At 22.8% G+C, this 27,653-nt stretch overlaps 1 protein-coding gene across 5 annotated transcripts in view; it reads left to right on the plus strand.

Annotated features, from left to right (window-relative positions):
- Nucleotides 1-27,653, plus strand: part of LOC122510350 (homeobox protein 2) — a 42,863-nt gene that overhangs the window by 1,126 nt on the left and 14,084 nt on the right. Inside the window, exons 2-7 of one of the 5 annotated variants that reach the window (XM_043624926.1) lie at nt 1,404-1,619; nt 3,768-3,914; nt 12,153-12,255; nt 14,706-14,742; nt 18,892-19,061; nt 21,911-22,078. In XM_043624926.1, the coding sequence (XP_043480861.1) occupies nt 12,199-12,255; nt 14,706-14,742; nt 18,892-19,061; nt 21,911-22,078 (432 nt within the window). In that variant the 5' untranslated portion in view covers nt 1,404-1,619; nt 3,768-3,914; nt 12,153-12,198. Of the gene's footprint in view, nt 1-1,403; nt 1,620-3,767; nt 3,915-4,172; nt 4,504-6,831; nt 7,093-12,055; nt 12,256-14,705; nt 14,743-18,891; nt 19,062-21,910; nt 22,079-27,653 lie in introns of those variants that run through there. The other 4 variants (XM_043624921.1, XM_043624923.1, XM_043624922.1 and 1 more) reach the window with 4 other exon arrangements.

The following is a 27,653-nucleotide window of genomic DNA, read 5'->3' on the forward strand; positions in this document are numbered from 1 at the left end:
ATTCAATTAAAATTGTTTTGAAAATAATTGAATCCCTGCAAAGAATTTTACTATTTATAAAATTAATTGAATTCTTGCAAAGAATTTTACTACAATTATATAAATAATTAAATTTTTTCGAAGGATTTATTTAAATTTTAGAAAAAAATTGAATTTTTTTGAAATGTGTTAAAAATTAAAAAAAAAATTTTATTCTTCCGAGGAATTCAATTAAAATTGTTTTGAAAATAATTGATTTTTGTAAAGATTTTACTATTTAAAAAAAAATTGAACTGTTTGGGATTTATTTAAATTTTAGAAAATAATTGAATCCTTTCGTGAAATTTTATTAAAATTTTTGAAAATTTATTTGTAATTTCTCCAAAATTGAATTTTTTAGTGTTTTTCAGCAAAAATTTTAATTAGAAAATTTTTAAATTCTATTAGTTTTAAAATTGCTAATTTTATTTAAAAAAGGTAGTAAGAATTTTCTAGTACTTTTTTAAAGTTAAATAATACTTTTCGTTTATTTGCAGGGTGGAAAAATTAATTTCGTAACAAATTGAAAAAAAGGCTTAAGTTTATTAAAAAGATTTACTTATAGCTTTTTAATGTAAACTATAATTTTAGACGACAAACTCTTTGGGAAATATTTATTTATTCGATTTTTAGTGAATGGGATAATTATAGTCGTTTCAGCATTATGTCATAAAATAAATTAATTTCTGATCCAATAATTAGATTCCCGCGGCAAAATCTTCAATTCAAGTTTGAGATAAGGAAAAATAGCTACTTTCATATTCCTCCAGCTAATAGTATATAAAACTTGTAAATGATATTTCTTCACATAATTACGAAGTTATTCAGTTTTAATTTAATGTTATAACTTTCATCACTATTATCTAAGTTTCAACTTGAAATTCATATCTCGGAAGAGTTATTAAGTGAAAGTAAATATAAATTGAATCGTTTATTATATCAATACGATTCTATTTTGAATTCTTCATTATTGTTTCTTGATTTTTTCATTCGTAATGTTTATTGGTTTTTTTTATTCCTAATGTTGTTGGCTGTTTCATTCTTTAGATTTATTTATTATTTATTGTTTCTTTCATTTTTAATCTTTATTGATTTTTTATTTGGAATCTTGCATTAATTTATTTTTTTATTGATTTATTGATTTCTTAAAAGCTACGGCGATGAATTAGAATTGTGTCAGTGGTTATAAAGTTTATAGTATATTAAAACAAAAAAGTCGTTATTGTGTGCTAATGCAATGTGTGCTGTATAATATTGAAAATGATTGTCTAGACAAAATATATAACGATTGAATATTCAAATTCTCTATAATTATAATTTCTATTGTAATGTTTATATGTGTGTGAAATTATAGGTACTTATATGGAAATATTTCATGTGAACAGGTGAGATGGAATGAGAAAAAAGTCACCTGTCTCGTTGGCAGCCTCCGCGAACGACTCTGACCGCCTCTGACCTGCTGACCGATTTTCAGCGCTGTTATCCCTGAATCCACTTGTCCCTGATTGGACTTGTATGACCTTCTCAAAAAGTCTGTCCGACAAACTTGGCGCTGACTTAAGGATCTTTACATGATGTTGCGAATCATGATCATCACTGTGGTATACATTTTTTTCTTGTTTATGTATTTTTATTTTTAATTCTGTTCTCACAATAGGCGCAATTTTATTTTGCGTACAATATTCGTAGTTAAATTCGAATTGTTTTCCGGTGCTTTTATGAGGTATTTGCACATTTCCAAGTATTTAAATATTTATTATTTTATTTTTAGAATATATTTTCCGTTGCTATTATTAGTCAATTTCGTTATTAGTTAATCTTATTATTAGTCAATTTTATTATTAGTTAATAGTTAATTTTACTACTAGTCAATTTAATTTTTAGTTGATTTTATTATCAGTCAATTTTATTATTAGTTAAATTATTATTAGTCAACTTTATTATTAGTTGATTTTATTATTAGTCAATTTAATTTTTAGTCAACTTTATTACCAGTTTTAATAGTCAATTTTATTTTTAACTAGCAAATGATACGCGCGGAACGCCGTATTGCATTTATTATTATTTTGTAAATTAAAAAACTTTATATTTTCCAGAATAAACATCAATTTTTGAACGATTATAAATTCAAAATTTAAAGAATTCACTTATTAAGTAGATAAAATTAAATATTCTTGTTTATTTTTATTCAAAAATTTTAATAACATTTTTCGCAAGAATTTTATTATTCTCAATAAATAATAATATTTTTTAGAACACTTCAATTATTTTCCATACAATTTTAATAAAATTTCTAGAAAGAATACAATTATTTTTTAAAATATTATTTAAATTCAATTATTTTCAAGAGTTTGAATATAAATTCAATTATTTTCGACAATTTTGAAGAAATTATTTTCAAAAATCATTATTATCGAAATTTTGAATAAAATTCCTTCAAAAAGTTCAATTACTTTCAAAAATTAAGATAAAATTCTTCCAAGCAATTGAATTATTTTTATTTCTAATTATTTTCTATTTGTAAAAAAAATAAAATTCTTCAAAGGAAATCAATTATTTTCATAAATAATAAAAGGTTTCGTAGGAATTTAATTATTTTCAATACAATTTTAATCAAATTTCTCGAAAGAATACAATTATTTTTAAAAATATTATTTAAATTCAATTATTTTCAACAATTCTGATAAAAATCTACGAAATAATTCAATTATTTTTATAAATTGTAAAATTCTTGTCAAGAATTCAATTATTTTTGTAAATACTAAAATTCTTCTGAGAAATTCAATTATTTTCAAGAGTTTTAATAAAAATTGAATTGTTTTCAAGAATTCTGATAAAATTCTTCGAAACAATTCAATTATTTTAATAAATAGTAAAATTCTTGTCAAGAATTCAATTATTTTTTAAAATTTCAAAAAAAATCCTTCGAAAAAATACAATTAATTTTAAAAATTTTGATGAAAATCTTCCAAAGAATTCAATTATTATCTCAAAAATTTTGATAAAATTCTTTCTATAAAAATAAGAATAAAATTCTAATAAGATCTTTTTAAGAATACAGTTTTAAAAATTGTAATAAAATTTTTCTAAGCAACTCAATTGTTCTCAAAAGTTTTTAATAAAATTCTTTGTAAATTTCAATTATTTTCCAGATTTTCAAATAAAATTATTTAAACAAATGTCATTAGTTTTACGAAATTTAATGAAATTCTTGAAAAAAATGTAATTATTTACAAGAACTCTAATAAAATTTTAAAAAAAAATTTAATTTGTTACGCAAAATTTTTATATAATTTAATAGGAAATTTATTAATTACAATTAATAATAAACACGATTATTTTAGAAAGTTAAAAGAAAATCTTCATAAAATTGAATTACTTTTAAACTTTTCAGTAAAAAATATTTTTAAAAACTCCAATATTTTCAAGAAAATTGAAATAAATTCTTCAAAACAATTCAATTATTTTAAAGAATTTTAATAAAAATCTTGCTAAGAATGACTATTAGTCAATTTTATTACTAGTTGATTTTAATCATTAGTTATTATTTATTATTAATTTTTGTTAGTACTCAATTTTATTATTATTTAGTTAAATTTATTATTAGTGAACTTTATTATTAGTTAATTTTATCAGTGAACTTTATTATTAGTCAGATTTATTATTTGTTGATTTAATTTTATTCACATTTTAATCAAAAAATTTTATTTACATCTATTTTCTATTCTAATAAAATATTTTATTCGCAGAATAAATTAACGATGAAGAGGGAGCCGGATCCAGTTTCGAAACATCAATTGTATTCGCCATATTCCGAACTGATCAATATTGATAGTTTCAAATGGAGAAGTTGGTTAATGATCCTGATTATTCAGTCGTCGAGATAGTGTTTCAAGGTAAGAATTTTCAAATACCTTGCTAAGAAAATTGAAATTATTTTCCAAACAAAAGACATAGAGAAATGTTGAATAATTTTTTTTTCTCTTCAATATTTTCATCAGATTATTAAGAAGAAAAGGGTAAATTAATATTTTCATATTTCCTATATTTTAATAATGAATCTCGCGGTGAAAATCCCCCTCTCCCTTCGCCACGGTGAGACTTGGTATTCTCTCCTTCTCTACTGACATCGCGTGTTCGGAAACTGTCAGAAAACCGCGGCAGGCCAGCAGAGTAGCGCGAGTGCCGGTCGTGCGCGCCGCAGAAACCTAGTACTTTATCCATGATTCTCAAGATGAAATCATTTACAATATTAATGTTCTCTCATTCATGTATTTAAATTGACAAATAGTGATTTTGTGAATTGATTTCGGAAATTGGACTATTTGAAAGTCGATAAATTTTTGGTGATTCTGTCGGGGTATAAAAAAAAATAATAATCAAATCTACGTAATAGAGAAATCAACGCTTTTATATATGTATTTATATAAAGGTGCTGAGATTCTTCTCCGAAGACTATAGAGATCCAGAATCCATATAGGCGAGGTATATATTACAGGAAAATTACACTTTCAAGGAAAACAATTATTAGATGAATTTCTTCCTAATTGAGACTAGTTTTTCTTCGATTTTTCCAAATTTGGAGTTTATTGCGAAATTTCCTCTAATCGTTTATAGTTATTGAAAAATAGTGACTAATACTTTGTTCGAAGTCATGGTATTTAGAAAAACAACAAGAATAAATTAACAAAAAATTAATTTACAATAAATTAATTAAATATTAATTTGAGCAGATTAATTCGTTTGGAAACAATTTTGTTTTTATAATCAAACCCCATTTTTTGACTGCTTTCTTTTCGGAGTAAATTATTTTTTGTCAATTTCAAAATTTTTTGTTGTTGATAAAATTGACTGATGGATTAATAATTTATTTGTATTAAGAATTTTCTAGAATTAATTATTAAGAATTTTCATAATTTAAATAAACATAATTTCCAGTTAATTTAAATTTTAAATTTTGGCTATTCGTAAATAAAATTCTTGTGGATCAGAAAATTCTTGTGAAAAACTGTGTTAGAATCTATAAAAATTAGTAATTAATAAAAAAAAATGATAATGAAAGGAAGAAGAAGAATAAAAATAATAGTAATAATAAAAAGAATAAATTTGAATTTTCCAGGATTTTTTTACGAAAAATAAAAAAAAGAAGAATAAAAATAATAATAATAAAAAGAAGAATAAAAATAATAATTAAAAGAAGAAGAAGAATAAAAAATAATATTAATATTAAAATAAAAATAGAAATAATAATTCTCCAACTACTTATTGGTAATTCATTAATAATTTGACATTAGAAAATATTATTCTAAAATCGAAAAGTTAATTATTAATTGGATTATTTTTCTTTATAATTAAATGACTCATCGATATTTGTGGATTCACTTATTTTTGACGAAGTATTTTTAAATTCGGTCAATATAATTTTATTTGTTTTCAAATAATGGATAATATTCGAGAACAAGAATTCTACAGTTTATTTAGTGCGAGAATCTTATCTGAAAAGGTATCATCATGAGTTTAAAAAGAATAGTTCGTGTGGGAGTGGCAAGTCTGTAAAAAAAAGTGTTGTTCTTTCAAATCTTGAAACTGAGGACACGTTTCTGGAATTTCGCCTACGAAACAGTATTTCGTTGAAAGTAAGGTCGAATCGTTGAAGCTCTTTATTTGGTCAACCTGCGATAAATGATACCGTTTTCGGTAAAAACGGGTTAGTTTTCTTAAAATATCTCTTTCCACACATTTTTCTCTCTCGTTAATTCCCTTTTTTGTTGGGATTTAATTTCCATTTGTATGCTTTTTTTATTCCCGAAGGGAAATTAATTCTTCGAATGTGTGACAAAATTAGGAGGAAATTGGCAAATTTTCGTGTAAAAATTGAGGGAACTAATTTATTTATTGGGGAAATAATTATTTATTAGGGAAATAATTTATTTATTAGGGAAATGATTCATTTTTTAGAGAAATAATTTATTTGCAAGGAAAATAATTCATTTTTTAGAGAAATATTTTATTTGTAAGGGAAATAATTTATTTATTCAAACACCACATATTTAAAAGAAAAAAAATCTTTGGAAATAAACAAAGAGGCGTCAAAATTTCTATTAGCTTAAGGAATTGTCTTTTAACTTTGCTTGGAAAAAAAAGTGATTTGTGTCACAAAAGAAGTGCGTCCTTGCTTTCCGCTTTATTAAACTTTTAGTGTTTGGTATCTATTCTTCTTGGCGAGAGAGAGAGAGAGATTGTTCAGTAATATTACCATAGCAACCAATTCATCCAAGCGTTGCTATTTATTCTATGTCTGATTACAGATTGTATAACAATTCTTGTAAATAAACTTGTTTCATATCAAGTTTATAAAAATGCAAGGTTTTAACAATTCTTGTATAAATAAACTTGTTCTCATATCAAGTTTATAAAATTGCAAGTTTTTAACAATTCTTGTTAGTAAATAAACATGTTTCACTATCAAGTTTATAAAAATACAAGGTTTCGTTTTTTATAGAATTTTTTCTTTGTTTTCAAAAAAATGTCCTCGTAATTTCATTAAAAATATACGATTTTAAAAAAAAAAATTCGTTAAAAGTATTTTAAACAAAGTCATTAAAAAAAATCAATAAAAAATCAATAAAAAAATCATGAAAAAAATTTATTAAGAATATCTAAAAGAAAGAAAAAGAAAAAAAGAGAGAAAAAGAAAAAAGGAAATAAAGAAAGAAAGGAAATTAATTAAAAATTACTTTGAAATATTTTAAAGACATTTTAAATTGTTCCCTAAGAAAATCGAATAATTGATTACTTTTTTTTTGTTTGCAGATAGATTCGAGGATTTAATTGAATTTAAGGTCTTCTTATTTCTCGAGTCACTTGAAATATATAGACTGAAAGGAGATGGGTAAACAGATTCTGTCAGTGATTTCCATTGAAAGTTATTGTTTGTTAAACAATTACTGTCTTCCACACCTTTGTCTTTTGTTTTCTCAAAAACAATGTACATGAATCTTTGGTCATTAATTTCGTTTCTTCGCCAATCGACATTTATCTGTCATTGTTACCTTCAGATATTAATCGAAAACAGTGAGTATTTCGTTACTTAAAAATAATAAACAAGTCAAAATAGTTTTTTAAATAGGAAATTGCTCTCTTAACGTTATAATTAATTTTTCGCCTCTTTCGTAAATAATAGAAAGTTATTAATTTATCATAAATATCGTATCATCATTAGTATTATTTTAGTGGAATTTTAAATTATTTAGCTTGTTATTTAGTTAATTTAATTTAATTTAACTTTTTTCATTTAATTTAATTTATTGTATTTATTTTTTTTAATTCTATTTAATGATTTTATTTTATCTTTTGTATTTATTTAATTCAGTTCATTTAATTTAATCTATTTTGTTTTGTCTATTGTATTTATTTAATTTATTATAGTGTCTTTTTTTAATTTATTTCTTATCAGATAATTGGATGTAATATTTTTTCAATTCGCGGTTTAAAGAGAGAATTTTCTTTTTGCTTTGGAAAAAAGTTTCGAAGCATTTTTTTGAAGCTTTTTTGTAGCATTCCTCCAAGAGTAATTCTTGTCCAAATTTTACAATGTAAATTCTTCACTTATATTCACTTTGTATTCATGAATCATTTAAAGGCAAAGCACTTAAAGGAATAGAAAGTTTACAATTTGACTCTCTAATGATAATTCCGTCTATTCAAATATCTTTTCTGAATTCCAAATCATTTGACAATAATACATTAAAAGATTAATTGTCATTTTCTTTTTTTTTACAAAAGGGTTTATTACTGAAAGGATTTTTTTTCTTCGATAGAAGGATGTATAGATATATATTGTCCATGTTATGTAACACTCGAGGCGATGAGAATCTTCGTTCTTCTCGGGTATTATTCTCGGCTGTATACATATATACAAGGATTGCTATAAGGGTCGATCTTTGGTATGATCATTTCATAATCGTCAATTCATCGTTTCTTCGTGACAAGTTTTAACTGTTACATATGATTATAGTTTTTCTTCTTCTTCTTCTTCGTCTTCTTATTGTCTCTTTATGGAGAGGAATTTTTCCTTTTTGAAAATTATAATTTGCAAAAGATGATGGGAATCGATTAAATCGAGCGCGCTTGTTATTTTCATTCAAAATGGCTGCGTCCTTGAGGAGGTCACGTGGTGCCCAGCTGCACCTACTCGGCCACCCACGAGAATCCTACCTACGGTCCCCCCTTTTTCCCCCTCGGTCCACCCATCCACCTACTTCAATACTATTATTCGTTTCATTGGATCCAAGCATTTAAATCTCCGACTTGTGATCTCTTCAATATTTCTTTTTCTTCTTTCTTTTTTTTATTTCTTTCTTGAAGTAATTTTATTTTGAGAAAATTATATTTGGACGAAATTATAGCTTGAGAATAATTATGTTTTTGAATAATTGTATTCGGAAAAAATTATATTTTTGAATAATTATATTCGAAAAAAGTTATAGGGAAAAATTATACTTGGGAAAAATTATATATTGAAAATAATTATATTTTGAATAATTATATTTCAGGGTTGCCACAGGTCAGGTCAGGGAATTCTCTAAATTTTTATGTTTGCATGGTAAACTATGAAATTATGTTAAAAAATTTTAAAAAAATTCTCGTCAAAATTTCAATTATCTTTATAAATAATAAAATTCTTCTTCGAAATTCGAATATTTTTAAAAAATTTTAATAAAATTTTTGGCAAAATTTCACAGGAATTTGATTATTTACCAAATTTTTAATAAATTTCGTCGAAATAATTCAATTATTTTCATAAGTAATAAAATTTCTACAGGAATTCAATTATTTAAAATACAAAATTTCATAGAATTTTTCGAAAAACATCAATTATTTAAAAAGATTTTTATAAAATTCGTCGCAAGTATTTAATTATTTAAAACAAAATTTAACAAAGTTCTTTTCAAGAATTCAATTATTTTTATAAATAATAAGATTCTTCACCAAAATTCAATTATTTTTATAGACTTGAATAAAATTCGTTGCAAAAAATTCAATTATTTATATAAATAATAAAATTCTTCACAGAAATTCAGTTATTTTTATAAACATGAATAAAATTCATTGGAAGATTTAAATTATTTTCAAAAGTAATAAAATCCTTCGCAGAAATTCAATTATGCACAAAAATTAAAAAAAAATTCTTGTCAAAATTTTAAGTATCTTTATATATGTAAAATGATAAAATTTTTCTCCGAAATTCAATTATTTTAGAAAAAGTTTAATAAAATTCTTGGGAAAATTTTAATTATTTTCATAAATAATAAAACTCATCGCAGGATTTTAATTATTGTTTGATACAATCGATTTATTATTTATGAAAATAATTGAATTCTTGCAATGAATTTTATTACATTTTTTTTTAAATAATTGAATTTTTTTAAAGAAATTTTACTACTTGTAAAAATAATTGAATTCTTGCGAAGGATTTTATTAGGATTTGTGTAAATAATTAACTTTTTTTTGAAAAATTTTATGGTAATTTAAATTATTACAAGTTGTTGAATTTCATGAAGGTTTGAATTTGAATGTTTTGAAGAATTTTAATTCGTACAGAAAAATAATAATTATTAAATATTTATTTGAAAAAGAAGTTTAATAATGTAAATAATTTTATTTAAATTTATTTTTTTGAAGATGTTTTGGAATAATTTTACAATTAAAGAAATATGTAAATAAATATAATAGAACATTTTTCTGAGTGGCTAATATTTTTTAGAGTGAATATATATCAGAATATTCTTTAGGGTCAGGGAAAAAGTGAAAATTTTGTCTGGAAATCAGGGAAAAGTCAGGGAAAAATAAAATTAAATTAACTCTGTATTTGGAAAAAATTTTATTTTTGAATAATTAAATTCGGAAAAATTTATATTTGGGAAAAAATGTTATCTTGAAAAAATTAATGTTTTTGAATAATTATATTCGGAAAAAATTATATTTTTGAATAATTAATTTCGGAAAAAATTATAATATTCTGATTATTATCGTTCGAGATAAAATCAGATTATTTTTTTTATTTTATTATTACAATAAGACATAAAAATTATTACTGACAATATAGTAAGACTAATTATGGTGAATCGTCACCTTAATCGAGTTGCTAATTTTCTGCATTAAATATTATTTTTTGTTCCTTTCGAAAACGAATTTAGAAATTTCGGTGTTAAATTTTTTTTTCAACGATTCACTGTATTTTGTATATTTATATAACGATCGTAAACCTATGAACTTTAACGGTTCTTATGCCACTGGAATGGCTGTAAATTTTATGCGTACACATTTATGTTTATTCAGTTACACATTTAAAAATAGTTATTGCATATTAATGAAACCATTACCAGCCATCATCGTTTATTTTTCAATTTGGAAAAATTATCCAACTCTTATTATTTTTTTATTAACTAAATTAATATATTTTTCGTATGGAATAATTGTCTAATAATATTTATTTAATACAAATGGGGTATTATTAGATAATAATATTATTAAATATTATTTAGTTAATATATTTTTCCATTTGAAAAAATTATCATAACAATATTTAGTTTCTTGACTAAAATTGATAGATTTTTCGATTTGGAAAAATTATCCGTTATCAACTAGAATTAATATAGTTTTGGAAAAATTTGGAATTTGGAAAAATGATCTATTATTAACTGTGAAATTAATATATTTTTTCTGAATTAGTTTCTGAAGTAGTTTTTCATTTGATCAAATTTTTATAATTTGAGAAAAAATCTACAATTAATAATTTCACACAGAGATAAGATTTTTTTGCTTCGTTTAAATTTTATTTGATTGGAATAATAAGGAAAGTAAATCTTTGGATAGTTAGTCACTTGTTGAAATGCCTTTGTTTTTCTATGATGAGATCTCAATAATGGAAGGTAATTAACAAATATTGCATAATAGTGATTCAATGAAAAAATAAAACATTGGGTGTAAATCTTAGGCCAATCCTCTAACGGAAGTAAAGTCTTTTTTAAAATTACTCTCTTTATATTTATATACATTGACGAATGACAAAACCATGTGACGCATAATTGACGTCATTTATGTGAGTGCAGTGTATTGGACAAGAGGATTACCAAAGAAAAATATGTTGATGGCCTTTTCAAGCTCTATATGTGCGTATATGCGTAATTTTAACAACAAGGACGCAATTGGCACAATTCTTTCGCTTCTCTTGTTTGGAGAAAAATATTTAAGTGATTTAAGCACAAATATGCTCGTTTAAAGAATCTTTTTCAATTTTTACGAGAATTTTTCTTCTTTTTCGATTTTTCTTCATTTCTTCTTCGATTTTCACAAAGCGATTTGCATTATTAATTGTTTTTTATGACTCTTTTCGGAAAAATAGTCGACCCTTTCTTATTTTTATTTTGGTTCAAAAAAGAAAAAGATATTTTACAATCGAGACGATTGGGAATTAAATTTATTATTTTCTTTTGTAAAGACTTTTAATTTAGAAAAAGTTCCATAATTCTTATTTTCACTTGTTTTGCATTATAATATGTAGATCAATTGCATGTTTCTTAATTGCACTCGGATTATTAGGTCAAGCTCCAGAGAGCATAAAATACTGGAAAGTGTAACTTATGGAAATTATTTTGTAAATTCGATCTTAAAATATCTGCAATTAAGTTAAGCAGGTTTTTATTTTATTCTTACAATCATTTTATAGAGTTTGGAATTTTTTTCTATTTCTATTTTCCAAAAATAGTATTTTTTAGAATTTATTTTGATTTTTTTTTTTTTTTGAAAGAAAAAAATAGAAAAGTTTGTAAATCAAAATAAAAAAATATATTTATCGAAAATAAATAATATACATTAATAAATTTAGAAAGTAAATAAATCAAAATAAATAAATAAAAAATACTTCGTATTTTTTATTTACTTATTTTGATTTATTTTTGAAAAGAAAAAAAATTTTGAATAGATTGTAAATTAAAATGTAGTTTTGCTATAAAATAATTTTTATTTGTTGTAGGAAATGTGTATTTTTTATTTCCGATTAAGCTTGATAAATTATATGGGATATCATGGAAATATATTCTGACGCGAGAAACTTTTCTCTTCTCTCACAGATCACGACGAAGTTGGTATACGATTGAGATCGACAAGCATGATTCAATGATGGAGGTGATTTCAACACGTCGATACGAAGCAAGAACTCATCCTGGAATTCTAGTGAGTTTTTTTTTCTTTCCTATCCAATCAAAATAATTGCTTTAGAAAAAAAATAGTCAAATTAGAAAAAGTACACAGACGAATAGTCAATTTAAAAAAAAAAGAAAAAAATAATAGTCAAATTTAAAAACTGCACTGAAAAAATTGCCAAATTAAATTAATACACTGAAAAAATAGTAAAAATAGAAAAAAATACATAAACATTGAAACAGAAATTAAATAATATTCTCAAAAAGCAGTTTTTTTTATTCAGAGAAAAAGAAACGTTTAGATTGTTGTTATTATTATTCAAAACTTTTAATAGAATTTTTTGCAAGAATTTCATTATTCTCATAAATAATAAAACAATTATTTTCAAAAATATTAATTAAATTCGATTATTTTCAAAAATTTTAATAAAAATTCAATTATTTTCAACAATTTTATAAATTGTAAAATTCTTGTCAATATTTCAATTATTTTTGTAAATAATAAAATTCTTCTGAGAAATTAAATTATTTTCAACACAATTTTAATAAAATTTCTGGGAAAAAGTCCAATTATATTCAAGATAATTTTAATAAAATTCCTCTAATAAGTTCAATTATTTTTAAAAAATTGTAATAAAATTGTTCTCTGAAGTTTTTAATAAAATTCTTTGTATATTTTAATTATTTTCAAAATTTTCAATTCAAATTATTTTCAAAATTTTCAATTCAAATTATTTTCAAAATTTTCAATTTAAATTATTTTCAAAAAAAAATTTTAATCACTTTCAAAATTTTCAGTAAAAATTATAAAAAAAACTCCATTATTTTCAAGAATAATGAAATAAATTCTTATAGAAAATTTTTATTATTTATTTTTATTTTATTTTATTTTTTTTTCTTATTTCTTATTATTCAAGAATAATGAAATAAATTCTTCAAAACAATTCAATTATTTTAAAGAAATTTAATAAAAATCTTTCCAAGAATTAAATTATTTTCAATATAATTTTAATTACATTTTCTCGAAATAATTCAATTATTTAAAAAAAATGTTGATAAAATTCTTGAAAACAATTCAATTATTTTTAAATTTTTTGACAAATACTTTGCAAGAATTCAATGATTTTAGTACATTAATTTAAAAATTTAATACAACGATTATTAGTATAGAAGATAGATTTTAACTAAATTAATTTTCCTCGAATCGAATGTAAGGAAATAATTTTTTAATAGCAAAAAAGTAGGCAAAAAATTTATTTGAAGGAATTGAACATTTTTCTTGAATTAATAACTATTTTTGAAGGAAAAATTTCCTTTAATAAAACATTCATCCTTGAGTGTAATGATTTAACTATATAAATGTCGACATGAAAACGTTTTTCTACAATGTTTTTGTTCTGAATGATAATTAAATGTTGGCAACGTTCTGCGGTTATAAGCGAAAAAACCGCATTATGGAATAAATTAAAGTAATTTTAACAAAAATACAACTGTTTTAGATGAATTTTTCTATAATTCGAATAAAAATTTGCCCTAATTATTTTTAAACGCATTTCCCTGCATAAAAAAATCTTTTTGAGATTATTTAATTATATTATTTAATATTTATCTATTTTTTTTTGTAATTTAACTTTTTTCCCTGTATTTTTGTTTTTAATTTGATTATTTTTTCTGTGTATTTTTTCTAATTTGACTAATTTATTTATAATACAATGATTTTGATTGTAGAGAAATTTTAATTTCCTTAAAATTTAATTCATAATTATAAATTGTTTTATTATTATAATTATTATTAGTTTATCTTATTTATTTAAATTTATTAAAAGAAAAGTAAGTCAAACAGTGAAAACCAATAATAATTATTAAATTATTAGTTTATTTTATTTATTTAAATTGATTATTTAAAGAAAAATGAGCCAAGCAGTGAAAACCAATAATAATTATTAAATTTGATTCGTAATTGTGAATAAAATTTTAATTTTTCATTTATTGACATTTATGTATATTTTGTGATAAATTTTCAAAATAAAAGAATAAATTCGAATTTAAATAAAAAAAAATGTAATTTATCAAGGAGAAAAAATATTTTAATGTCTGATGAAAATTTATTTTTGTGTAATTAAATTGTTTTTCGTGTGGCGGTGCAAGTACCGTTTTTAATATGGTATTTAACTGGCATGACGTGAATATCGTTTTATTACGTCTATCGTCATTTTCAAAGTGAATATCGCTCACGTAATGAGTTTGAAATGATCTTTAATTCATTGCATTTTCAATCATTGAAGCTTTGTACTTACGCATAAGTACAAACTCGCTATTAATAAGAAATGCGCGGTGGAGTTCAATGCTTGAAGGATAATTCACTTGAATGAGTTTTCTAGAAGTTATCTGACGAAGAACATACTTACCTTGGATGCTTATTAGTCGTAATTTCATGCTTGTTTGTTACTTTAATATTTTCTTTTCATCTTTTTTTTCCAGGTCGATCCAGAGAAATCCATAGCTACTGTTAAAGAAGGTAAGAGAATAACTTTTTTAATTCACTAATTTATGGTTTTTTTATTTATATTTATTTATTTATATTTACTTATTTATAATTTATTCAATTATATTGGATGATTAAATATTCAATCAGAGTTAAAAATAATTATTTTGTTTTATATTTTTATTTTTATTTATTTATATTTATTCAATTATATTGGATGATTAAGTATTCAATCAGAAATAGTGATGATCAATTAGGAATTTCTTTCCTTTCGAGTGAACAATTTACATGAATTATTATTGGCGTTAAAAAATTTTTTTTTCAAGGACAGTAATAAAATAAGCTCGTGAGGTCTCCATGTTAATAATGAGAAATCTTGAGAATCTTGCAATAAATGGGGACGTATTATTATTTTATTGTATATATTACAAAAGTAATTATATTTTGTGTTATGTAATTTACATTTTTCATGACATATTGTCAAACAGTTATTTTTATTCTCTCGAGAAATGATCTACTCTCTTTTCGCTTGAAACTATTTTCATAAACCGCAAATGTTTTCCGTGTTATTAAAATACCGGGAAGAGAAGAAAAAGTTCATATTTTTATTAATACTCATTTCATTAACTTTGTTTTATTTTTTTTCCAGAATTTTGAACTTGTGGAAAAATTTTGTGATCAACGATTATTAGGAGACAAATAATCAGACAAATATTCGACAAATATTTATTAGCAAATCTTACCGCGCAAAACGCGGTATTTCATTTATTATTACTATGCAAATTAAAAAAATTTGCTATTTTCAAATAATAATTTCAATTTTGGAATAATTTCGGATTCAAAATTTAAAAAAAATTCAATAATTAACTAACTTACTGATTGATTATAATTATTAATTATTTTCAAAAAGTTTGAACACAAATTCTTTGGAGAAATTAAATTATTTTTCATACAATTTTAAAAAAATGTCTCAAAAGAATTCAATTATTATGAAGAATTTTAAATCAATTTATGAGAATTGAAATATTTTCAATACAATTTTAATTAAATTTATTGAAAAAATTCAATTCTTTTCAATAATTTAAACTAAATTCTTATCAAGATTTCAATTATTTTCATAATTAATCAAATTCTTGAAAGAAATTCAATTACTTTGAAAATTTTTATTAGAGAATTGAATTATTTTCATAATTAATAAAATATTGTTAATTATTTTAAAGAATTTTAAGAAAATTCTTCGCAAAAGATTTATTATTTTGAAAAATTTCGATTAAGGGGTTACACCACTTTGACCCGTTCAAAACATAAGCTTTTTCAACAATTTTTATTGAAGAATAGAAATTTTTTTAGGAAAATTAAATTACAGTAGGGTATTGTACTACTCTTGAACTACAAAAAAATATATAAAAATTTCTTTTTTTTTTTAAATTGTTGGTTTGACAGATGATATGTTAAAGTGCTTTAAAAATGTATCGCCATACGGTGGACACTATAACTCGGTCCAGAATTAAGCTAGATCAAAAAGTAAAAATGCTTTAGTTTCTGTATCTCAAAATCTAGCGAAATACGTATCCGTTTTAAAAAAAATTTATTTTTCGCAAAATGGCATCGATTTAAAGGAAAAAGTCCATATTTTTGCCTAAATTTCATTATTTAAAGTTGTCTAGAAAATTTAAATATTAATATTTCGAAAAATCCGTACGTATTTCGCTAGATAATTATATCACAAACAAAATAAAAAAAGAACTAAGAGGATCGATTGAAATTTGTGGCAGCTAGAGTGTCCACCGATTTTTAAAATACAGTTTTGAGAAAAACGAGTTTAAAGTTTTCATTACAATGTAAACGTTAGCGCGCGACCCTGCTTGAACAGTTCGAAAATTGTCTTTTTACTTGAGGTATCGATATATAACTAATGACATATCATTTTGGTGTCCATAAAGAGTATTTTAAGCAAAAAAAAATTTTTTCAATTTTTTGAAAATTTCAAAGTGGTGTAACCCCTTAAAGTTTAAATTTTATTATAAAATTTAATTCTTTTACTAAATAATAAAATTCTACGCAAAAATTGAATTATTTTGAAAAATTTTTATTAAACTCTTTATGACAATTGAAATATTTTTAATACAATTTTAATTAAATTTCTCCAAAAAAATTCAATTATTTTCGAAAATTTTAATTAAATTCTTAGCAAGATTTCAATTATTTTCATAAATTATAAAATTTGTCACAAAAATTAACTTAACTTAACTTATTGAAATATTTAGAATACAATTTTAATTCAGTTGCTAAAAAAAATTTAATTGTTTTCGAAAATTGTAATTAATTTCTTAGCAAAATTTTAATTATTTTCATAATTTATAAAATTTTTTGCAGAAATTTAATTATTTAAAAGAATTTTCATAAAATTGTTGGCAGAAATTTAATTATTTGAAAAATTTTGATTAAATTTTTTATGGTATGTCAAATATTTTCAATTCAATTATTGTAATTAACTTCCTCGAAAAAATTCAATTTTTTTTAAAATTGTAATAAAAATTTTAGCAAGATTCCAATTATTTTCATAATTTATAAATTTTTTTCGCTGAAATTTACTTATTTTAAAAAAATTAATAAAATTTTTCGCAGAAATTTTGATGAAATTCTTAATAAGAATTGAAATATTTTTATAATTAATAAAATTTTTTGCAAAAATTGTATTACATTTTGAAAAATTTTAATAACATTCTTAATGAGAAAAAAATTTAATTAAATACTTTGAAAAAATTTAATTCTTTTTCTGAATAATAAAATTCTTCTCAGAAATTCAATTTTTAATTTAATTTAATTCAATAATTTTAATGGAACTTTTTGTAAGAATTTAAATATTTTCGATATTATTTTTCAAAAGAAATATTTTTAATTGAAAACACTTTATTTTAATTAATTTTTGGTAGGTTTTAAACTTTAAAGCATTAAATTAAGAAGCATTCAAAGGAAAAACAAGAAGCAAACGAAAACAATTAACTTTAATTTTTTAATATTATTCTCTGGAATAATTGGGTAAATTTTTAAGAAGAAAAAGAAGATGATGATGATGATGATGAATCAAAATTAATAAAAAAAAATAATTGAAAAAAATTATTGTTACTGCTGAAATATTCAAATAAAAAATAAATCTGTTGGGAAAAATGCTTGTTATCAAAAAAGAAATTTCCTGAGTATAAGAAATTAGAATTTCTTTTTAATGATTAACAAACAAATAATAAAAGACAAAAAAAAAAAAGTGGATCGGAAATGAATGCAATTAGGCGTTGTTTAATAATTGGCGGACGGACATTACATGGAACACTAACTGTTTTTCTTATTATCGAACAGTGTTGCGGTAAACAATGCAAATGGCGTTGTTGTGAATATGGTATTATAGCGCATAGCGTGGCGTTAATACCCACGTTTACCCTTTGTGTAGGTGTACAACACAGGGAGTTACAAAAATTGCATGCCTTTCGTAAAAGTCTCTCGAGACCGTGAGTATTAAAAGCGACTGGTGTCGTAATAATCGTTGATCACAGAATACACGCTTCCACACGTCCGGAACATTGAAAAAAATCAAACATTTCCAAGGTTTTATCCTCCCGATGATCTACTTTTGAAAGGCGCGCACGTTTCACTGTGAGATACTACTCAAATTACTTTTCTTTTCTTTTTTTTTTTTTTTTTATTTTAATATCGTAACAATCGTGCACTCGACCTTTATCATTCTTTTTCAAACTGTATATTGTAATGTTATTATTGAATTTCATGGGAACTTAAGTATTTATATAAAAATATCTCTTCATGTATCGTTTCGTTATTACTATTAAGTTTTGCAGAATGATTTTGTTCACTCATCCCTAACTCGGATGAATTTTAAACATTTTCGTTTGACAATGCAATTTCTAACAAGTTAACTGTTTTTTTTTTTTTTTTTTTAATTACTTCCCGTCTTTTATTGCATTTTAGTTGTATTGTAATACATAAGTTATATAGGTATGCAAGTTGAAAATTTACGAGTTTAGAATAATGTTATTGAGAATATGTTGAGAGTAAGAAAAAAAATTAGAGTAGGTTTCAGTGTAAAAAAAATACTCGTATTTTATAAATACTCTGGTATTTGCAAAAATTTTTTATGAATTTGAAATAAAGTTTCTTTAATTCTTGCAGAGGAATGGGAGACGCGAAAGAAAAAGGAAATAACAACAACGAGGCAAATTGAGACGAGAGTGAAACGACAAGTTGTTCTCGAAGATGGTGAGGTCGTCGTTGACTCTGGACCTCTTGTCACCACCAATACGACTGAAGATGTGGAGCAACAGGAGCATACCACCAAGGAGGTGAAATAGAACATTTTTCCGCTTTTTAATTCATGAAAGAATTTTTCTTTATGAAAGAAAAAAAATTCTTTATGAATTTTTCTTTACGAAAGAAAAGAAAATTCATTATGAATTTTTCTTTACGAAAAAAAATATCTTTATGAATTTTTCTTTACGAAAAAAAATATATCTTTATGAATTTTTCTTTATCGTTTAATATTTAATTAAATAATTAATAATTAATTAATTAATTGATAGTAATTAATTACTTGATACTAATTAATTAATAGGGATTTAAAAAATTAAGTTAATAACAATAACAAATAATAATAAATTAAGTTAATTCATAATTAAAAATTAATTAAATAATAATATTATTTAATTAATGCCTAACCTTAATTAATTAATCAATTATTTCGTTAAAAGAAAAACTGTCGATGAAATTCATTTTTAGGATAACGATTGTAAGAATTATTTGAATCTGTTTAGACCAAAGTATACATTTCCGTTTAATGAGTTTTTAATTTTTTTAAATTTCCGTTTCATGTTAAAAATTAAAAATTATTTAATACTAGAAAATGTTACGCACACCAGCGCATGAAACGCGGTGTTCAAATTATTATTATGATGCAAATTACAAAATTTTGTATTTTCAAAAATTAACTTCAATTTTTTCATTAAAAGATATATTTTTGTTGTTTACCATTTAATTTTTAAAAATTTATGATTCTCAATTTTTAAAAATTAATTTTTTAACGAATTAACTGATTTATTATTATTCTTTATTATTTTCAAAAAGTTAAGAGTAAAATTCTTCGAAGTAATTGAATTATTTTGATATTTAATAAAATTCTTTGCAGAGATTGAATTATTTTTAAAAATGTCAATAAAATTTTTCGAAACAATTCAATTATTTTCAAAAATTTCAATTGATTTCTTCGAAGTAATTAAATTATTTTCATATGTAATAAAATTCTTTGCAAAGATTGAATTATTTTTAAAAATATCAATAAAATTTTTCGGTATAATTCAATTATTTTCGAAAATATAAATTGAATTCTTTGCATGAATGAAACTATTTTCATATTTAATAAAATTCTTTGTAGAAATTCAATTATTTTAAAATTGCAAGAATTCTATTATTTTCATAAATGATTTTAATTATTTTATCAATACAGTTTCAATAAACTTCTTCGAAGCAATTAAATTTTTTTTTTAAATTTTAATAGAATTCTTTACAAGAATTCTAATATTTTCATATTTAATAAAATTCTTTACAAGAATTCAATTATTTTTTAACAATTTCAATAAAATTCTGCGAAAGAATTCAATTATTATCTACAAAATTTTGATAAAATTCTTTCTATAAATTCTATGAATTTCGCTAAGAATTCAATTATTTCGAATAGAATTTTAATTAATTTTCATGAAAAGGTTAAATTATTTTCAAAAATCCTAATAAAATTCTTCGTAAGAATTTAACTATTTTCATATTTAATAAAATTCTTCGCAGAAATTTTAATATTTTGAAAAATGTTGATAAAATTTTTCACAAGAATTCAATTATTTTCTCAAATATTTAATAAAATTCTTCGAAAGAATTCAATTACTATAAAGAATTTTGATAAATTTCTTTGTAAGAATTTAATTGTTTTGAATTCAATTCTAATAAAATTTCTCGAAAGATTTGATACATTTTAATAGATAATAAAATTGTTTTGAAAAGAATTGAATTATTTTCAAAAATTTTGATAATTTTCTTTATAAGAATTTAATTATTTTGAATTAAACTTTAAAAAAATTTCTCGAAAGATTTGATTTATTTTCATAAATGATAAAATTGTTTTGAAAAGAATTCAATTTTACTATCAAAAGTTTTGATAAATTTCTTTATAAGAATTTATTTATTTAGAATTAAATTCCAATAAAATTTCTCGAAAGAATTGAATTATTTTCATAAATATTAAAATTCTTTTGAAAAGATTTCAATTATTTACATAAATTCTAATAAAATTAAATTTACAAAAAGAAATTATGATTTTTAATTCAAAACAATTCTGTTTAATTAATTTTTTTCATATTATTTAATATTAAAAGTATTCAATTCGAATTTCTTTATTTTTGATACTTGAAACATTTAAAAGGAAAAAAATTATATATATTTAATAATATTTAATGAAAAACAATTAAAAATAAATGCGTTAATAGAAAAAGACGAGAAGAAGTGGCACAACGACCGCATATTAAATCAAAGTATGGGAAATATTTTTATCGAGGAAATTTTACACAACAAATTATAAATTTTCTCTGTCCTTGACCTCTGTGAAATTTCTCGTAAGCAAAAGAATTTATCTTCAACATTCATCATAATAATGCGGCGTGAAATCGCAGAAATGGTACAAAACACTTTAACTCAATGAGTGAGAGGCAGATGAAATTTTTTGACATTCTTTAGAGTCTCTGGCTATTGACTTTAATTGTAGTTTCAAGCATCTGTGTTATATATTTATTTTTTTTTTATCTATTTTTATATTTTTTTATAACAAAAAATTTTCTGCTCAATTTTTTTCTCTGTTTCTTAAAGTTCTAAACGTTTGAATGAACGAAATTTATTTATTTCTTTTTTCAAATTTAAATTTGCATATTATTGCAATAATTTAAAAAAAATTAATTCCGGAGATTCTAAATGTTTATTTTTGTTTTCGGCTTTTATAGCAGAATTTTTGAATATAAATATTGGCAAAAAATTTTGTTCAATTGAACGTTCGGAACTTTTGTGGATCATTGACAGAAAACAATAAGTGACCTCTGAATAAAAGAGAGGAACTCTTGTATTTTAAAAGAAAGTCGAACATCTTCGATGATTGCAGAGACGGACGACCGGGGACGAACCCAAGGAGGTGGAATGGCCAATTGGAGGGAAAGGAGAAGGAATAGTCCAGAAAGAGCTTAACGAGACGGTGGTGCGAAGTCGTGAAGAAATCGAGGAACGTCTCGAGACCGAGGATCGACAGCAACTTGGCGATATTTCCGATGAGGTAATTAATTTTTCTCCACAAACAAATTTTTTGCTTCCTTCTATTTTTAATGTTTAATTCATTTTTTTTTAATTTTCTTCTAATAGATCTTTGGATTTTTTAATTTCTCTGCAATTGAAAAAATTTATCTAATTATCTCTTATTTAAGAATTAAAAAAATTTATCGAAAAATGTAATTTAGATCTCGCGTTTAGATAAATTTTTTTCAATTTTACTTTTCAATCACTAAAGCGAATTAAATTGTGTAAATTATTTCCTTTAATGCGCATTTTCTTCTTTAACGCTTCAGTTGGAAATGCAAATTATCCTCTTGAGTGAAAAAAAAGAGTTTATATTTTCTCGGTAATTTAGCAGAAGAGAAAAAAAATTTTCCTCCTGGTGAATACAATGAAAAGATTCTTTTTCTAAAGTTGGAATTATTATCGAATTGATTGTTTGAATTTAAATCTTGAATGTTGATGTTCTGACTTTTCTTCTAGAGGAACAAAGTGCAAGACAAAAGGTCAACGTTATTGCGGAGTCATTCTCCTGGTTCTTGAATACTGTTTCAGTAGTAACAGTCTCCTTTTGTAAGACTGTTTTCGAAACATTCATAATTCACTTCACGTCCATCATAATTCAAAAAAAAAAAAAAAACCTTTTCTTCATATTTTCGAACTCAAAAGTAATGACATTTAATGATACAGCCACGAGACAGTTGGAAAATACAGCGCGCATTTCTTTTTATCTACAACAACAACAACAACGAAAAGGAAGGGAAAAAAAGATCACATTCACCTGTAATTTACAATTTGTACACTATATAGTTATTCGTCATCAATTTTCTCTCCAAAGAAATAAGTTTTCCATTGGCTTGGAAACTTGATATTGTTCTGAAAAGAATTTAAGAAAAATTGTTAAAACAGATTGTTGAAAAAAATTGTTTTGAAAAATGAGAAATCATAAATTCTTAATTATAAAGGAAATGTTGAATCAAATCGTGGCTTGCACGTGTACCAATCCACCTGCGCGTGCCACAAAGTAAAGTGTGCACGTCCGTTTTTCCATTCCTCAAAGCGAAAGCACTCGAATCTTCTCTGTGCAAGCAAAGGTCGTTCCGCCTTTTTCCTCGAGGCTCACCTCTCATGTATAAACACACATACACCTCAATATGTGCACTGTATATAACATTCAACTTATATGCGTTTCTGTTTTCAGTGTTCGGTTTGTAAATGAGGCCGTTACATAAATTCACACGAGACTTTCTTTGAAATTGGAATACCCTCTACACACCATCAATTTTCTTCTGCATTCAACGAACCTCGAGAAAGAGAAATGAATAAAATTAGTTAACCACCATTTACTGCCGGCTAAAAAAAGAACAACACAACAGACTCTATATAGTCGCAAAAGTCTTTAATTGTTGGTTCAATTCTTCGCTTTATGAATTGCAAAGGGAATTTTATTGAATGGAACTATTTCATTGACGCGATTATATAGATTATGGGAAAATCAATTTGGAATTTTTATTTCCATTGGAAGTGGATTTTTTAATTATCGTATTAGTTCTTCATAATTATCGTTAAAATTTGGTTTCATTTATTATCGAGTAGATTTTCTTACTGATTATAATTTTTCTTTTGGAGATTATAAGTCGTCATTAACTACCACTGTTTTTAATTTCTTATCAACTGGTACCAAAAACAGGCCAGTGTTTAAATTATTTATTATTATTATGCAAAATACAAAATTTTTCATTTTCAAACGTAAAGTTTTAATTTTTTAAATAATTTCTGATTGACAAATTTTTGAAAATTTACTTTTTAACGTATTAACAAATTAAATATTTTTATTTGTTATTTTCAAAATGTTTGAATAAAATTTTTTGGAGTAATATTCTATTATTTTCAAAAATTTTAATAGAATTCTTTGCAAAAAGTCAATTATTTTCAAAAATTTTAATAAAATTCCTTGCAAGAATTTAATTGTTTTCATATTTAATAAAATTCTTTGCAGGAATTCAATTATTTTTAAACATTTCCAATAAAGTACTTCAAAGAAATTCAATTCTTTTAAAAAATTTGAATAGAATTCTTTGCAAGAATTCAATTATTTTCATATTTATTAAAAATTCTCTGCAGGAAAATTCAATTATTTTTCAAAAATTTTAATAGAATTCTTTGCAATAAATTCAATTATTTTCAAAAATTTTAATAGAACTCTTTGCAAAAATTTAATTATTTTCCAAAAATTTTGAAAAATTTGTTTGCAGGAATTCAATTATTTTACAAAATTTAAAATAAAATCTTCGAAGTAATTCAATTATTTTCCAAAAATTTTAATAAAATTCTTTACAGGAATTCAATTATTTTCCAAAAATTTTGAAAAATTTTTTTGCAGGATTTCAATTATTTTCATATTTAATAAAATTCTTTGCAGGAATTCAATTATTTTCGTATTTAACAAAATTCTTTGCAAAAATTAAATTTTTTTTTAAATTTCCAATAAAGTTCTTCAAAGAAATTCAATTATTTTTAAATTTAATAAAATTCTTTGCAAGATTTCAGTTATTTTCATATTTAATAAAATTCTTTGCAGGAATTCAATTGTTTTCATATTTAATAAATTTCTTTGCAGGAATTCAAATATTTAAAAAAATTTTGATAAAAATCTCCCAAGAATTCAATTATTTCTAATTCAATTTTTCATTTACGAAAGAAAATTTTAATTATTTTCAAAAATTCTGCTAAAATTCTTCATTATCGAAGTCAATTATTTACAATAGTTTTAATGAAAATCTTTGCAAGAATTCTATTATTTTTATAAATAATAATATTTTCGCAGGATTTCAATTATTTTCAATACAGACTTTAAATTGCATTTAATTCAATTTTTTTCCATTATATTTAGATTTGTTGTAAGTCATTTTTCTTTTGAATAATTGAATTTTTTCTAAATTATTAAAAATTGAATGAAAAATAATGTCAATTTTCGCTTTTTTTAATTATTCAATTCTCAAAGAATTTTTTTTTTTTGAAACTGTTTAAAATAATTGATTTAGAAAAGAATTTGGGATAAAAATTCCAGAAAATAATTGAATATTGCAAAAATTATAGTAGAAGTTTTTATAAATAATTAAATTTCACAAAGTTTCAAATTTAAATTTTGAATAATTTTAATAAAAAATTTTTAACAAATTAGTTCTCTTAAAAAAATTTGATTAAGATTTCTTTTATATATTAGTTGTTTATTGGAATTGTTGTTTAATCTTTGAATTATTTTATTAAAGAATTTTTGTAATAATTTAAATTTCATAAAATTGAATGAAAACAATTAAATTTTGACTCATTTTTAGTCAATTTCTTATTTTTCTTTTTTTTTGAATAATTGAATTCTCAAAGAACCTTATAAAAATTATTAAAAATAATTAATTTAAAAAAGAGTTTTAGTAAAAAATTCTAGAAAAAATTTAATTTTGCAGAAGTTCTTTGAAAAATTTTTTATTTATTAAATAATAATTAACATTATGACTGTAATTTGTTTTAATTTTTTACTTATTTAATTACAAATTTTTTTCTAGTAATTAATATTCCGTAAAATTGAATTTAAAACAATTTAGAATTTTAGTTAAAAATTATAGAAAATAATTTAAATTCATTTAAATATTCATTTGAAAAATTATTAAACTTTTGAATAATTGTACCAAAAGATTAAACTGCTACCAAGTTAGTATAATTCAGTATTCATACGGTACCAAAAAATTGCTGGTACCAAACGAATAAAATCCACTTTTTAGCTGGAACCAAAAATTTACTGGTACCAAATTGAATATATTTCAATATTAATCTGAAACCACAAATTTACTGGTAGCAAATTAATATAATTCAGTAATAATTTGGTATCAAAAATTTACTGGTCCCAAATTAATATAATTCAGTATTAATCTACTACCAAAAAATTACTGGCACCAAATTAATATAATTCAGTATTAATCTGGCACCAAAAAATATAAAAATTAACCAGTGAAACTGAATTCAATTAATTTTCAAACTATTACCACTTAAATGTAATTAATTATTATTAATTGCTACCAAGACCACTGAATATACTTTCATTGTGAAATCTCAAAGCATTTCTTCAATTATCTTCAAAGATAATTGTTTTCTCATTCTTTTGATATAGTTTTATTCTCGAAATTCCTAATTATCGTGGGAACATTATTATGCATTGTCAAAAAAATAAAAGAAAGAATTTCTCTTCTAGACTAAATATCCTCGGATTTTATCTTGATTTTAAATGGATTATTCCATTTATTTTATTTTGTTCCCCCCACCTCTTTCTCACTGTCTCTATATTGTGCATAATAGATTTTGTATTTGTATATAGTAGGTATTTAAAATATTTTTTTTTCGAAAAAAAGTGTTGAAAAAAAGAAAAATTGTGAGATAGTTTTATAATCGAGTGGTATTTCTTCATATATAAAACGTATATATATGTACCTATATAATATGGTCCCTTTCATGCTCTCAACATGTAGTAATAAGAAAGATACGATCATAGATCAATGATAACGTAAATACATCACTAGAATGATGATGCACGTTCTGTAAATTTCTAAAATATCCCACTTTACAAGTGAAGCTTGAATAATTTTCTATTTTCGCCATCAGAGCGGCTTCTGCATTCTTCATGTGCCGATCACTGTAAATCCGGAGGCTGAAAATCTCGTGGCGATTTGAATATCTCGATCTGTGTGTATTTGTATATTTGTATTTGTGTGAGTATTCAGGAAAGAGGGAATAGTATTCCTTCTATCTCTATGAGAGAACGACCAAGTTGAATATATTTATGTATTAGTGTATATATACACATTTATATTCTCATATGTTTCTTCGCTTCGAACTCACATTATTATATAGTTAAGTTTGCATTCTTGAGTGACTGAGAGATGCTTGCGAGAGAGAAATAATCTTTGGGAAGAAATGAAGAGAGCGTAAAGGAGAGATCGATCGAGAAGGAAATATTTAGGAGAAGAAAAAAGGAATATTTAGGAAATAAATAATTAATTTTCAATTACTAATTAATAATCAATTAGATTGCAATTTGGAGTAAATTTTATTTCAGTGGTAGAAATAAATATTATTTCAAATTAATATGGCTAGAAATTAAAATACGAGTGACGTCATTTGTTCTTGAGGTACTTTTTGGTAGCGAATAATTTTAGTCAATGTTTGGTAGCAATAGAACCACATTTTTGAAAACTGGTACTAGAAAAATGTATTTTTTAATTAGAGAAACGATTTGATTTAATCTTTGTCAACATCACGAAACGGACAAATTTATTATCAGTTGATAAAATTATTTTTTTATGTTTATAAATTACACTACGAAATGGTACCAATTCTTTTTTATCAATAAGTATCGAAAAATTCGATTGGTACCACTTTATTATCTTCTGGTACCACTTAATATAATTAATTATCAGCTGGTACCAAGAGATTGTATTGGTATCGATTATTATAATTCATTTCCAACTGGTACCACTCGATATAATTAATTATCAACTGGTACCAATTATTATAATTCGTTTCCAACT

This window comes from Leptopilina heterotoma, unplaced genomic scaffold (assembly GCF_015476425.1).
Source record: "Leptopilina heterotoma isolate Lh14 unplaced genomic scaffold, ASM1547642v1 Lhet_68, whole genome shotgun sequence".
Taxonomy (NCBI): domain Eukaryota; kingdom Metazoa; phylum Arthropoda; class Insecta; order Hymenoptera; family Figitidae; genus Leptopilina; species Leptopilina heterotoma.